Source organism: Trachurus japonicus, chromosome 17, assembly GCF_045865225.1.
Source record: "Trachurus japonicus isolate A0001 chromosome 17, Traja_1.0".
Lineage (NCBI taxonomy): Eukaryota > Metazoa > Chordata > Actinopteri > Carangiformes > Carangidae > Trachurus > Trachurus japonicus.
The window spans coordinates 4,047,993-4,062,581 of NC_140923.1; the positions used below are offsets into that span (position 1 = coordinate 4,047,993).

Here is a 14,589-nt window from a genome sequence, read left to right on the forward strand (position 1 = left end):
ATCATATACAAAACAGTAGTGTAAGAGATATTGCACCGATTTTGTGTAACAGTGTCACAAAGGGTTTTAGGAAAAAGAAATCATTTGTTGTTGCTGTTTATTGAACTCTCTCTCTACAGTATGTCCTGTTTATCTCTAAAGTGTCCAGTCAGTTGAAACCAAGAACTGACTGACATCACTTCCTGTGGAGGAGGAGGAGTGTTTTTATCAATCTGATGTCCTCGACCCTCAAAGATGTAATTTACTTCACCTGTAGTTAGTAAGTGAGTGAGTGCAGAAGGCTGTACGAGCTAAAAGTGATATAAAAAAGGATAATGATATGATGTTTCAAACAGTTGTTGGTTTGGGACTTCCCTCCATTTTCTCCCTGTTTGTGACTAAACAGCAACACACAGCTCTCTCTTTGATCTTTGTTTACGTATGTCATTTCCTGTACTCTGACACCAACTGGTGTCTCTATGACGACAAAGATAGAAGGTCAGTAGATACTTACACAAGTCCAACACTGTAAAGACTTTTTTTTTTTTTTTTTTTTACCTGTCTGAGTGTCACTGTTAGAGCTGTGAGGGAGGAGCTGCTGGTCACTGTTTGGTTCTGGTTCTCTGTGGTCACTTCCCTCATAAGTAGGAGTCAACATAAAGGTGTCAGTCTCCTGCTTCAGTAGCAGCTGCTCTCCCTCCTGACTGCTGCAGACCTCCTCCTCTTCCTCTTTAATCTGTGGAGGCTCTGGCCCCTCCTGCTCCAGACTGGAGAGAACAAACTCCTCCTGACAGACATGTTGCTGTGGGAGCTCTGGAGGGACAAAGAGAAACGAGAATTAGACCATTATGGACAAACTCTGATCTAGGCTTGGATTTATTTTGTCCTAAGTAAACTCACTCATAATAAACGTATCCAAACGTTAAATAAAAAAGGTTAGTGAACTAACAACACTGACTGTGGCCTTTAAATGTGAACAGAGGATGAGGATCCTACATGAGTCACATCACTGTGTTAGTTTACACCGAGTCTCTCCTGGTTTTACAGACCTGTCCTGTGGAGCTTTATCTCTGGTTTTAGGACGGTATCCAGTAGTCTGCGCTGACGATCGATCTCCTCCTCGTACTCGACGACAGTTTGTTTAAAGACTCCGAATATTTCTTCAGCAGCAGCAGTTAGTCGCTCGTTGACAAACTCTCTCAGAGACTCAACTGAAGACATCGTTGCTTCATCCACACTGAAATATTTCTCTGAGATACGACCACACCGACCGTCTTCAAGCTGACTCCACACAGACACACTGAGCGCTGCTGGCGAGCTGTCGTTGTTTACTTCCGCTGGGTGTCACACTCTGAAGTTCCGGTGGGGAACGTGAATTATTTTTCCATTACGCTTCAAGTTTCGAAAAACTAACCGGAAAAAAGTTACTTTCGTTAACAAATAAATATAGTCAGACCTAATGGACACCAAAAAGTAAGCTATATTGTTCCAATACTTTCCAGTCTTGTCCCCTTGGTTTACAGCTATATAAGAGCTGGGCCTGCCCCGCTTGGCCATATGGGCTTTGTGTAAGTGCGCAAACTGTGTCCCCCATTTCTCCAACAACAACCAAGTGCAGCGCGATTTGTTTGGGAAATGCCACTGAAAAACGAATTTGCCTTTCTATCTCATTTATGACTTTTTAATCTCATATTTTATATTCTTTAGGATCAAGACAAAGTATGTTACGTGTTGAGGGGGGATGAGGGGGGATGGCATCCCCCCTGAAATAAAAACGATCAAAACAACACAGTCTCACCCCTTTGCGTCAAACGGTTGACGCTTGGTCAAGGCCCCTTACGTCAATATAGTGACGTGAAGGGGGTACCCTCGAGGTCGTTTCTCGACGAATAGGGCCACTCATAGACTTGAATGCAAATCCCTCATCGTCGGATTTTGACGAAGGGGGGCGGGACCGTTTCTCCCTCACTCCCAGTGCGTCAACAGCCTGACGAACGGTCACTGTCCCTCATCGTCACATACCTGACTCATTAGGTGCCCGTTTTTCGTCAGGTTTTGACGCGCTCGGCTTTCAGTTGATTCCAATGCAGTTCCCTTCACGGCGATATGTGACGCTCAGAGCAAGTGATCCAGCCGACCCGGCTGCGGCACTGACGGACGCTGTGAGAATATTTTTTTTTTTTTTTTTTTTTTTTTTTAACTTTTCCTTAAATCTTTATTGAACCTGATGCTGCTGTGTCTGACGTAGCTTTCGGCAAGGACGTCCTTTCGGTTATTTATTTATTTAGTGATCATGGTGTTTGGTGCAGAATAATCAATCAATCAATAAATAAATAAATTACGTCCTTGTCGGAAGCTGCGTCAGACCAGGAGGGGGGGGGGGGGTTGTGGATTCTACAGGTGAAGACCACTTCCGCGTTCAAAAAGCTGCTCTGTTTAATCAATATTCTGAAGAAAGATCTGATTATTAGCCATAATGCTGTAACCATCCAAGGAAGACTGTGTAACAATATTATGTGCTTCTGCTGAGTCCAAAAGCCCTTTGTAATATCAACTTTATTTTAAGAAAACACGCTTTGTTTCCAATGTCATATCACGGAGAAGCACTACATTACCCATAATGTAAAAAATAAAAACAAATAAATAAAACAAATTGAGCTTATATTATTTTCTTAGTAACTAAAAGGTCTTAACATCTTTTTTGTTTTCAACATTGAATAAAAAAAGGGTGCTATATTGTTAAAATTCAACAATAAAGTGCATAAAAGTTGGCTTGACTTCTTTCTTTTTTTTCATAATTTTCACCAGCATCTTTCTGGTCCACATCACATCATATTTATTGTAATTTTTAATTCAATGAGTGACATTTTATTTTTTATCTGAAAAACATTATTATGAATTCAAGGGTCAGAGGTCACTGATTAGTGTTAAATTTAACCTTTTTGACCGTGTTTCCTTGAATAAATCACTAAGACTTTGATGTGGGAAGCTGAGATTTTGATTTGATTTTGTTCAGAGCACTAGGGACAAAGTTTCTGTAGAATTTCAGACCTGTCGGACGTCCAGAAGGGTCACAGCTGACCGTCCAGGCTCGTTTCTCGGCCTTCAAAGCCTAGATTTAGAAGCCTCTGACCTTAAAGGAGAAATGCAATTCTTTAATAGCTTCCAGGTGCTTTGGCCTATCGGGCTGAATTTTTAGCTAAAGGAGCTGGTGTACGATCAGGAAGTAGGGGAGCTGTGCATAAAGCCAATTGGTAAGTGTCAAAGGTCACAGGGGTCAAACATCAAAGTGAATCCAGCCATTCCTGCTTTTTCTCAACAAAACATACACGCTTTAAGTTATCATCATGAAATATTAATATGTTGTATATCAGAGAGTCCTCTATCAGAATATTTTGGTCCCGTTGCTCTAGGGGCCCCAGGGGGCCCCGGGGGGCCACTTGGCTTTCCCATGCTCCCACAGAGTTGGGTCTCGGGGTGATGGATAAGGGCCTCACCATGAGTCCACAGGCCAAGTTTCAAGTGATTTGGTCGGTTTCTATGGAAACGGCGGCCTCAAGGATACAGAGGAATGCGACTGTTTGAAGCCCCGCCTCTCGAAAAGTAATGGCTCAATCAGGACCAAACACACATCTACGCGTTCGTCTTGGGCCCCCGAACCATATATTACGAAATCAGAACTGTACGACTTTTGGAAATGTGTTTTGTTTATTTCGGCTTTTCTGACTAAGAGGGTCTCTCAAGCTTTAAGTCTGACAGACTCTGAGTCTGAAAAGCCGAAATAGACAAAACACATTTCCAAAAGTCGTACAGTTCTGATTTCGTAATATATGGTTCGGGGGCCCAAGACGAACGCGTAGATGTGTGTTTGGTCCTGATTGAGCCATTACTTTTCGAGAGGCGGGGCTTCAAACAGTCGCATTCCTCTGTATCCTTGAGGCCGCCGTTTCCATAGAAACCGACCAAATCACTTGAAACTTGGCCTGTGGACTCATGGTGAGGCCCTTATCCATCACCCCGAGACCCAACTCTGTGGGAGCATGGGGAAGCCAAGTGGCCCCCCGGGGCCCCCTGGGGCCCCTAGAGCAACGGGACCAAAATATTCTGATAGAGGACTCTCTGATATACAACCTATTAATATTTCATGATGATAACTTAAAGCGTGTATGTTTTGTTGAGAAAAAGCAGGAATGGCTGGATTCACTTTGATGTTTGACCCCTGTGACCTTTGACACTTACCAATTGGCTTTATGCACAGCTCCCCTACTTCCTGATCGTACACCAGCTCCTTTAGCTAAAAATTCAGCCTGATAGGCCAAAGCACCTGGAAGCTATTAAAGAATTGCATTTCTCCTTTAAGGTCAGAGGCTTCTAAATCTAGGCTTTGAAGGCCGAGAAACGAGCCTGGACAGTCAGCTGTGACCCTTCTGGACGTCCGACAGGTCTGAAATTCTACAGAAACTTTGTCCCTAGTGCTCTGAACAAAATCAAATCAAAATCTCAGCTTCCCACATCAAAGTCTTAGTGATTTATTCAAGGAAACAGGGTCAAAAAGGTTAAATTTAACACTAATCAGTGACCTCTGACCCTTGAATTCATAATAATGTTTTTCAGATAAAAAATAAAATGTCACTCATTGAATTAAAAATTACAATAAATATGATGTGATGCGGACCAGAAAGATGCTGGTGAAAATTATGAAAAAAAAGAAAGAAGTCAAGCCAACTTTTATGCACTTTATTGTTGAATTTTAACAATATAGCACCCTTTTTTTATTCAATGTTGAAAACAAAAAAGATGTTAAGACCTTTTAGTTACTAAGAAAATAATATAAGCTCAATTTGTTTTATTTTTTCATTTGCTGGTAACAGCAAGCTCAACCAATCAGACACGTCGCTGATAAATATGAGGATTATGGGTAATGTAGTGCTTCTCTGTGATATGACATTGGAAACAAAGCGTGTTTTCTTAAAATAAAGTTGATATTACAAAGGGCTTTTGGACTCAGCAGAAGCACATAATATTGTTACACAGTCTTCCTTGGATGGTTACAGCGTTATGGCTAATAATCAGATCTTTCTTCAGAATATTGATTAAACAGAGCAGCTTTTTGAACGCGGAAGTGGTCTTCACCTGTAGAATCCACAACCCCCCCTCCTGGTCTGACGCAGCTTCCGACAAGGACGTAATTTATTTATTTATTGATTGATTGATTATTCTGCACCAAACACCATGATCACTAAATAAATAAATAACCGAAAGGACGTCCTTGCCGAAAGCTACGTCAGACACAGCAGCATCAGGTTCAATAAAGATTTAAGGAAAAGTTAAAAAAAAAAAAAAAAAAAAAAAAAAATTATTCTCTGCTCACAGCGTCCGTCAGTGCCGCAGCCGGTCGGCTGGATCACTTGCTCTGAGCGTCACATATCGCCGCGAAGGGAACTGCATTGGAATCAACTGAAAGCCGAGCGCGTCAAAACCTGACGAAAAACGGGCACCTAATGAGTCAGACATGTGACGAGGAGGGACAGTGACCGTTCGTCAGGCTGTTGACGCACTGGGAGTGAGGGAGAAACGGTCCCGCCCCCCTTCGTCAAAATCCGACGATGAGGGATTTGCATTCAAGTCTATGAGTGGCCCTATTCGTCGAGAAACGACCTCGAGGGTACCCCCTCCACGTCAGTATATTGACGTAAGGGGCCTTGACCAAGCGTCAACCGTTTGACGCAAAGGGGTGAGACTGTGTTGATCAAAATCATCCCCCCTGAAAAAATGCCATCTCCCCTCTCCATCCCTCCCCTTTTTACATTAAATGTTGGACATATAACTTGTAATTATAGGCTGTCAAATCAATTTTAACAGCATCAATTTTAAAAAAATCTATTGATAGTTGATTTCATTAAAAAACATTTGCACAAATCAAGCCTATACACTAAAAGTATTAAAATGATAATTCAAGGGATATTTAGGCTATAATAGATAAAAATGTGCGATTAATTTGCGATTAATCGTGAGTTAACTATGACATTCATGAGATTAATCGGGATTAAATATTTGAATAGATTGACAGCCCTCATTATTTCATCATTAGAGAGTAGGCCTACGCATGTTGAATAAAAGAAATAATAAAATCTGAGGGCACAAATAAAAAAATTCAAATAAACTTGGCTTGATTTGATTTGAGAGGATTAAGAAGTCTTATTTTCAGTGTTTTGTTTTGATATCGAAGTTGACCATCCCCCCTGAATTTTTTTTACAACTCGACTACTGCGTGTATGTGTATGAGAGTGGACCACTTTTTCGAGTCCATAATAAAGATTATTATATTCAAAAAAAAAAGAAAAAAAGAAGATAGGTATAGCCTACAGTTGTACGCGTTGAATTAAAGATTTGTTAATCTTTGATATGGACCGCTTGTTGTGTCTGCAATAAAGATTAATAATTTGGGATATTACTGTAGCCTACATTTGTTTCAAAGAAATTCAGCTGCAAAGACACAAAGTTGCACGGACAAAATTAGTTCAATAAAACTGAAAACAGTTTTGTTTTTTGTTTTTTTTTTACATTGAAATAAAAAACTGTGACTATTTTTTTATGGGGAAAAATGTCATTAGATGATACACCTTACTTTACTTCAGTAAAATGTAATTTAAAGTATTAGCAATAATTCACTCTTTAATTTTATTACTGTTAGCCTATTCATTGTTGGAATAAATACATGAGGTCATTCCTTTAGATGCTGTATTGATCACTATGCAGCACTACCACTTCGACCGACAACACACAATACACATAATAGTTTTTTTTACTGTGATTATTCGATCATCAATGTGGAAGAAATATTTCTAGAAAAGAAAAGAGTGTAGGCCTAACTACTGTAGCCTACAGTTCTCATATTAAAACACACTACTGAGATTATTAAACTTTTTTAATTGCACCACAGTTATTTGATTATTTAAATTTGTGGTTATTTTGCAGACTCAGATTCATAATAAAAATGTAACGAGAAGAGAAATGTCACCAGCAGTTGGTAATGCCCTGCAGTGTTTAGTAGTAGCACTCATTTATGCACTGATGGGTGAACGAATTCAGCAAAATATCAGAGGAAGTCAACGCTTTTCTTTACTTGATAAATACCAGATAATGGGAATAGCCTAATCGTCATTATCAGAAGCCACGCTGCACTGTTTGACAGGGATCCTCCTCTTTCTTTCTGAGTTTGATCCATCAGACATGAACAGGAGCAGCATTAGGACCCAGAGCAGAGCAGCTGTCAGAGCCCGAGCTCTAAATATAGCAGCGGTGTGAGTGTTGGGGGTCATGATCAGACCTGAGCAGACTGGATCAGTGCGAACCGCCGCTAATTTCCTCCGTCTTTGAGGAGCGGACAGGAAACACTCTCCTCTGAGGAAAAAAAAAAAAAAAAAAAAAAAAACTCCATGGAGACCGAGTTCAGCTGAAGGCAGCAGGAGCCTGAAGTTCGGCTGAATGTGAGTCTTGTGTGTCCTTGATGTTAAGTGTGAGTGAGGCGTTCACTGACTGCCTCCTCTGTGGGTTCACTCTAATTTTCTGTTTTAGAGGAGATGAGCCTGTCGCCAGCTTTATGATTATTATTATTAGGCTATTATTTTTTAATCTAACCCTTTCAAACACGTTTGAATCTTTGTGTACGCTATTGTATTTTTTGAATACATTTAGCCTATAATGGAAATCATATGTGTCTTACACTGTAGTGGACTCGGTGAGTTAGAAACAAATGAATCTGAAGTGGATAAAGGTTAAAAAGATGATATGAAGGTGTTTTGATTCTGATTAAAATAAATAGATCCTGACACTTAACTGCAGTTCCAGATGAATGACTGTGTTGCTCCTTAAAACAACTGGATGGTTTAGTTTGTTTCTGTTGAAAACTGGTTAATAACAAACTGATTAACTGATTCAGTGTAATGGTCATGCAATGATGAATCTGAGGGAGAAAGTCGAGGTGATACCGACAGACCGGAGATCAGGATCCTCATCTCACTTCCTGTAAAGAATCTCCATCTTTCTTTAACTGCAGCCAGTCTGATTAGTTTTGTCTCAACGAGCTGACTGGGTGGAAACAAAGGTTCACGATGGGGCTCGAGGCAAATTAGTTGGAAATCAGAACCACTGAGTTGTCGTCAGCCTCGGCCGTTCAGACTGGTTTGTTCATCTGGAGTCATAAAATCAGAATAATTACACATGACATGAGTAATGGTTAAGACGTGTTTCGTTGGGTCACAATGGCCTTGACCATTAAAATCTAATCAGTTTATCTTTGATACATTCCAATAAAAGTCGGAAGGCAGATTTTACAAGTTCCCAGTCGCTGTCCGCTCCATTTTTGTGTTAGATTAGTTGTAGGAACAGTATTGTGTAATCTTGATCTGTAGATGTTGTTACATTGCTTTCACATGCAATCTACAGTGTTTTGTAACTGGCTGGTGGTAGCCAGCTACTCATACATTAAAGGGGAATTGCCATTTTTTACAATCTGGACCTTATTTCTAGCATAAAATACGATCATTTAATATTATTTATTCAGATAACTTTGGTGTCATTACGAGTCGTGTCATTACAGTACGAGTCGATGAAATAAGCTCCAGCCGAGAGCCGCGTATAATGTGAGTCTACAGGGCAGCAGAATGCAGCCTCTAAATAACATATTATCTGCAGAGAAACTCCTTCATTTCACCAATATTTAGTTATGATACGCTAGTGCTATTCCCCTCTGAGTCCGGGGTTAGCTGTTATCAACATCCGGGGTCTGTAGGTTGACCTACTGACCTCTGACCTGGATGATGTCATCTCTGACAGTAGGTCAACCTACAGACCCCGGATGTTGATAACAGCTAACCCCGGACTCAGAGGGGAATAGCACTAGCGTATCATAACAAAATATTGGTGAAATGAACGAGTTTCGTGGCAGATAATGTGTTATTTAGAGGCTGCGTTCTGCTGCCCTGTAGACTCACATTATACGGATATACGCGGCTCTCGGCTGGAGATAATTTCATCAGAACGACTTGTAGTGACACCAAAGTTATCTGGGTGAGTAAATGATCGTATTTTATGCTAGAAATAAGGTCCAGATTGTAAAAAATTCCCCTTTAACCACAGTTGACTGGTCACTATGTCCCGTTGAGCTTTGACCTTTGGCCACCAAAGTATATTCAGTTCATCCTTGTCGTCCTGCTCCTGTTTCCCTGTCTGACCAGGTAGCAGTTACCTGTGAGCCTCGGTGCCTGACTAAAGGAAGCCTGTGAGGCTCAGTTCTTCTTCCACCAGGATGCTGCAGCTGTGTAAAGTCACCAGCGCCCTCTTCATCAGCAACGCCCGTTCAGCCTGCAGCGACGAGCTCATCCAGCAGGAGGCGGTGACGCTTTGCATCAACGTGTCCAAGCAGCAGCCGTTCCCCTCCGAGTCCGCCGGTGTCACTAAGAAGCTGCAGATCCCGGTCTACGACGACCCCAACGAGGACCTGTACAGCCACTTCGACCGCTGCGGCGACGCCATCCAGAAGGAGGCCAACCGCGGAGGACGCAGCGTCGTCTACTGCAAGAACGGGCGCAGCCGCTCGGCCACCATCTGCATCGCCTACCTGATGAAGCACCGCAAACTGACGCTGACCGAAGCCGTACAGGTGAGGTGAGACAGGAGTTTCATGCTCAACAGCTCCCAGTGATGCTTCGTCCTCATCTCCACAGGGTCTGAGGCAGGGCCGTTGTATAGGGGAGAAAGGTGATGATAACTCTAGGGGCCCAGCGCCCAGTAGGGCCCATAAAAGACCCCAGTAGTCTAATCTTTGTATGACTGATTTATTCTGCGTAAGACCCTGACTAATACTCATAGTACACTGTAAAAACTCCAAGAATATTTGTCTTATTTCTTGTCCAAATGTCTCATTTCTAGTCAAAACTAATCTCTTTCCACTTAAAATAAGACTCATTACCTAAAAATTAACTTGTTTTTAGATAATTTTCACTTAAATTCACAATAAATAGAAAAATCTGCCAGTGAAAGTAAGTTTTTTGTGCTTGTAATAAGGAAGAAAAACTTGCTCCACTATCAGATTTTTTCTACTTATTCCAGGTGAAAATATGCTTGAAAGAAGTAAAAAGTGTCTAAAAACAAGCTACTTTTAATATGATGTGTCTTATTTTAAGTAGAATGAGATTTGTTTTGACTAGAAATGACATTTTGACTAGAAATAAGACAAATATTCTTGCTAAAATACTTGAGTTTTTGCAGTGTAATGCTGCATTAGCATCAAAACAAAGAAGGCTAAATAAAAAACGATAGTCGTCTAAGAAAAAAAAAGAAGGAAAAGTTAGGGGGAGGGGCCCACTTTAGTATTCTTTAAGGGGGCCCAGAATTCCTAGCAACGGCCCTGGTCCGAGGTCAGCTGTGTCCTCCGTGGCAGTGGTTCTCTCGCCTCCGAGATGTAGAATGTGTGTTATAGAATGAAACACGTGTTTCAGGACCAATGACTTGTATCATCAGAACAGACGTGTCCCGTGATGGTCAGCCTCCTTTCATATTTAAAGCAGAAGTAAGCGATCCGGTCGTTTTGGCTAACTTCCTGTCAGCCGATGGAGTTAGCAGTCCCCGTCCTCGTCCCTACGTCACCACATTCACGCGCATCCCTTGGCTGCACACACAGAGAGGACTGCCCCTTTATGCCGTTCTCTCTCCTCATTGGATAAAGGTTGTAGGATACAAGGAAAGTTTTCTCCTCGGCTCAGAGCAGAGCAGAGTGACTGACAGACCCGTGTTTCAGACCAAACACTCCATGCAAGTGATTGCCGTCGGAAGATATAACTATTTAAGACTTATATTAACACAAACATTCTGCATACTTCTGCTTTAAGCTGAAAATCACAGGGGTCTTCAGGGTCGATCAAAAATATGCAGGGGGTCCAGGACCCCAAAAAGGTTGAGAACCACTGCTCCATGGCATTAATCAAAACCAAAACAAACAGACTGAAAAAAGGTTTCATTCACAAGCTGTTGCTGCCATCACCCCTGATAATAAACTGGGGACCAACTGTAGACTAGGACTGTATCTATGCACTTTAAAATAGATTTGCACTTCATTGATCTAACTTATTTTAGTTTTATGTCTATTTAATCTATTTAGGATTTATTCTTGGATGTCAATATGTTTCTTTTGATGATGGTGGTGATGCCAAGCTGGAGCTGCTAAACCGTGTTTAATTGTTTCTAACAGTGACAAATAAATTATATCCTATCCTATTCTATTACAGTCTGTTTAACCCGCAGGTCACTTATACCTGTGTAGCCAATGTCATATCTGGCCCTCTTTGTTGTGTTTCTCTCGGCATGGACGGCCCCGGGTGGGGTTTGAACCCTGGTCTCGTGCATGACAGGCAACGGTGCTAACCGTCCGTTTCGCCAAGAGGTTAATAACCACTTGGCAATTGGGTTAGCACGTCCTTTATGGGTGAGTGAGTGCACATCCGTTACACCGGCTGCACGATGCTGCATTCATGTGCTCCTAGGATTTCCTGTGTTGGCAAGTTGTTCCTCTGACTTTGCTGTTTTTGTCTTTGCAATGTGAACAAAAAAATAAACATGGGAGACCTTGGGGAGACAGCAGACGATTTTTAACTGTCATAGTGCACGAAACAAATAATCAGTGTCAGACATCACCTCCATCATGTTTTTGCTTGTGCAACTGTTTTTATTTCAAGGGAACCTGAACTCTGTAAATGTCCGCGCTGGTGTCAGTTTAAGAACTCAACACTTTCCTCATTATCGTTTGTTTGTTTGTTTGTTTGCTGTTTCTCCCAGAGAGTGAAGACGGCTCGTCATGTGATCGACCCGAACCCCGGCTTCATGTCTCAGCTGCAGAGATACGAACAGGAGCTGAAGAAGAGACGAGGAGAGTCCATTTAAACAGCCTGTTAAAGTCAGGCTTTATAAAACTCTAGATTCTGGTTTTGGGATTTAACTTCTTTCAATAATCTAAAATCGTATGATAGATTCTTTAGTCGCCTACCTGGTGAAGCACCACAAACTGCAAGTGTATTCAAATGCAATAAAGTACAGAAAGGTTCAAACGTGTTGGAAAGGGTTAGGTAAAAAAATAAATGACGCTTAAATAAAACAAATATCCAATAATTAAAGTAGACATATAGTTTAACAAATATTAAAAGTACAAAGATGTATCTCTTATGGATGTAAACTACACAATAATGTCCTGTTCTATAGAATCAGCATCAACCCAGTCTCCATATTAATTATAATAATGATAACAACAAAGATTTGTCGGTTTATTAATTAATCACTTTTTTTGTGGTTTTCTCTGGTTCCAGCTTCTTAAATGTGAGGATCCAGTGCTGCTCTGTGATTGGTTGAATACTGTTTAATGGTTAAAAAAGCCATTTACTTTTAGCTGATGCAGATGACCCTTTCCACTGTTCTCTGACTGATCAGGATTGACTGATACTGAGAAAAAGAGTCTTAATAGTTATATTTTAGCCTTTAACACAAAAAAACAAAAAAAAACAAATAGTTTAATAAATAAAATATGAAAGTCAGTCTCCATAAAGTCGCAGCAGTGCAGCTTGTGAATAGTTTATTCTGCAGCAAAAGGTGAAATAATTAAACTTAAAAAGATCTTTTTGTTCTTTTTGTTGTTTTGATCGTTTTTCCCCACAGACCTCAGTGGGCCGTTTTACATCAGGTCAGTAAAACTGTTCTGTATTTATTCAGCACAAGTGGATAATTTCATTCATCTGGACAAAAACAACAACAGCACAGGGCTCAAACAAGATGAAACTGTGTTGCTCATAATGATTTTGTGTGTGAAGCCGCAGGCCTGAGTTCATGTTTCTGTGGCTGCAGTTCCACCTTCTACCTCTAGATGATGATGCAGTATATCAAACAGGTGATGCAGCGATGCTACTTCCAGCCTTATGCATTCAACAGGTACTGAAGTAGTTGATGTTTTTAAATTGCTTGTACAGGATGTAGTTTTACAGGAAAACTTAAATTAAGCACACGACCTATATATGTAATAATAAGCCATCAAATGTCTTATACTGTACTGGAGTTATAAATGAGCTCAGGTTAAAACATTTAAGATACTCCTAGGTGCATATTTAGCAAACTGTGAAATTGTAGTGTGAGCAGCAACACAAGTTAGTAAGTTACTGTATTCATGCTTCTGACATCAGGAAAAAAACAACTTTTAGATGCTGAACTCCAGTAGTTTTAAGTGTTAATGCCGTTTTCTCTTCATACTGTGACAATAAGAACACACTCCATGTGAGGTGTGCGTGTGTGTGTAAATCTCAGGTGTGTCGTCCTCGTTTCGTGGCGCCGTGAGTAAAAAGCAAAAAAAAAAAACTGGAGACAGACATCAAAAACATGTCTTTGTAATGAGTCTGTGATGTAAAGGCGTCTGTGAGTTTTATCTGTGGATAAATTCAATAAAGTCGTGTTGATGGTCAGTCAGTTTCTTTTGAGTGACTTTACTAATAAAAAACACATAGATTACACCGAAACGGAGGCCAGTGGAGTCAAAATATCACAACTGATAATGCGTTCAGGGGTAGATGAATCACTTGAACTGACCTTCTAAACCTCCCAGACCTTTGTGGTAGGAAGGTCCTCAGAGTAACTGTGGACGTAACTCATGAAAATAATAATAATATACAGCAGGGACTGTTTTATTCTCAGATGTAAGAAACCAAGGAGAGGGATTCTACAGACTACAGTCTTCTGTAGGTCGTCATAAGGGGTTTGATGGTTTTTAATCACATTTTAGACTGGCTGCAAATTCCTTAAAGGGATAGTTCAACATTTTGGCAAATTGGCCCATTGCCATAATCCCTGTAGTCATAGCAGTAGGTTCGTTACCTTTAATTGTCAGTGCAAGCTATTTTTAGCTATGCTACGGAGGCTAATGGGATTTCTTGGTTTCCCTCATCAAACTCATCAAATACACAATCCAACAACTCCAAAACGCTCTGGTGGACAAGTTGTGACCTGCACATTCACCACGCTATGAGATAATAACAGAACGTTACCAGACAGAGTTGTTTTAGAGGGAAATTCATGCAAAACCGCTGATGCACAATGCACGTTGCCTTCAGGGACAGTTTTTCATCAAGCAGTCTCTACATTTACCTCTAAAACAACTCTGTCTGGTAACGTTGTGTTATTATCTCATAGCGTGGTGAATGTGCAGCTCACAACTTGTCCACCAGAGCGTTTTGGAGTTGTTGGATTGTGTATTTGAAGAGTAAGAAAAACTTAAAAATTGTTACTGAAACTTAGTTACTGCATTGATGCAAAGTAAAACTACTTAATATTTCATAACTTATTTTATAGTAGAAACGTGTTTAAAATGTGTGTCTCAAAATAGATACAGCAGGTATGTAAGGTAATTTTCTATGCAAATCTGATATGCAATTATTTATTTTTTTTGGAAAGATTTTTTTTGTCAGAAGGTTCAATAAAGGGTCAAAAAAATGTCAAAAAAAATAGAATTTTCTGACAATTATTTCATGGTTCAGGCTTTACAGGGCTAAAAACGTCTGACTCACTCCTAGTTCTAGT

The 14,589-nt window shown here is 40.5% G+C and overlaps 2 protein-coding genes across 3 annotated transcripts in view; one reads left to right on the forward strand and one right to left on the reverse strand.

The window, feature by feature from the left end:
- LOC146969790 (uncharacterized) overlaps positions 1–1,273 on the reverse strand; it is a 138,375-nt gene extending 137,102 nt beyond the window's left edge. The window contains exons 1-2 of the mRNA XM_085805340.1: positions 1,029–1,273; positions 553–792 (exon numbers count right to left, since the gene is read on the reverse strand). Coding sequence (XP_085661466.1) covers positions 553–792; positions 1,029–1,200 — 412 coding nt within the window. The 5' untranslated portion in view covers positions 1,201–1,273. The remainder of the gene's footprint in view (positions 1–552; positions 793–1,028) is intronic.
- A 6,031-nt stretch (positions 1,274–7,304) lies between these two features.
- On the forward strand, positions 7,305–11,954 carry dusp28 (dual specificity phosphatase 28). Of its 2 annotated transcripts, none has more exons than XM_085805367.1 (3): positions 7,305–7,469; positions 9,219–9,643; positions 11,815–11,954. In XM_085805367.1, exons 2-3 carry the CDS (start codon positions 9,290–9,292, stop codon positions 11,917–11,919), a joined length of 459 nt encoding a protein of 152 aa, XP_085661493.1. In that variant the 5' UTR covers positions 7,305–7,469; positions 9,219–9,289; the 3' UTR covers positions 11,920–11,954. The 2 variants fall into 2 exon arrangements, with proteins under 2 accessions (XP_085661493.1, XP_085661494.1); XM_085805368.1 differs by having other exon boundaries at positions 7,408–7,469; positions 9,223–9,643.
- The last annotated feature ends 2,635 nt before the right edge of the window (positions 11,955–14,589 follow it).

Excerpts from the sequence above, each read along its gene's own strand:
- dusp28 (XM_085805367.1), top strand. The coding sequence starts at position 9,290 with ATGCTGCAGCTGTGTAAAGTCACCAGCGCCCTCTTCATCAGCAACGCC. Across the intron at positions 9,644-11,814 it reads CGCTGACCGAAGCCGTACAG|AGAGTGAAGACGGCTCGTCA; the intron begins GTGAGGTGAGAC and ends TGTTTCTCCCAG.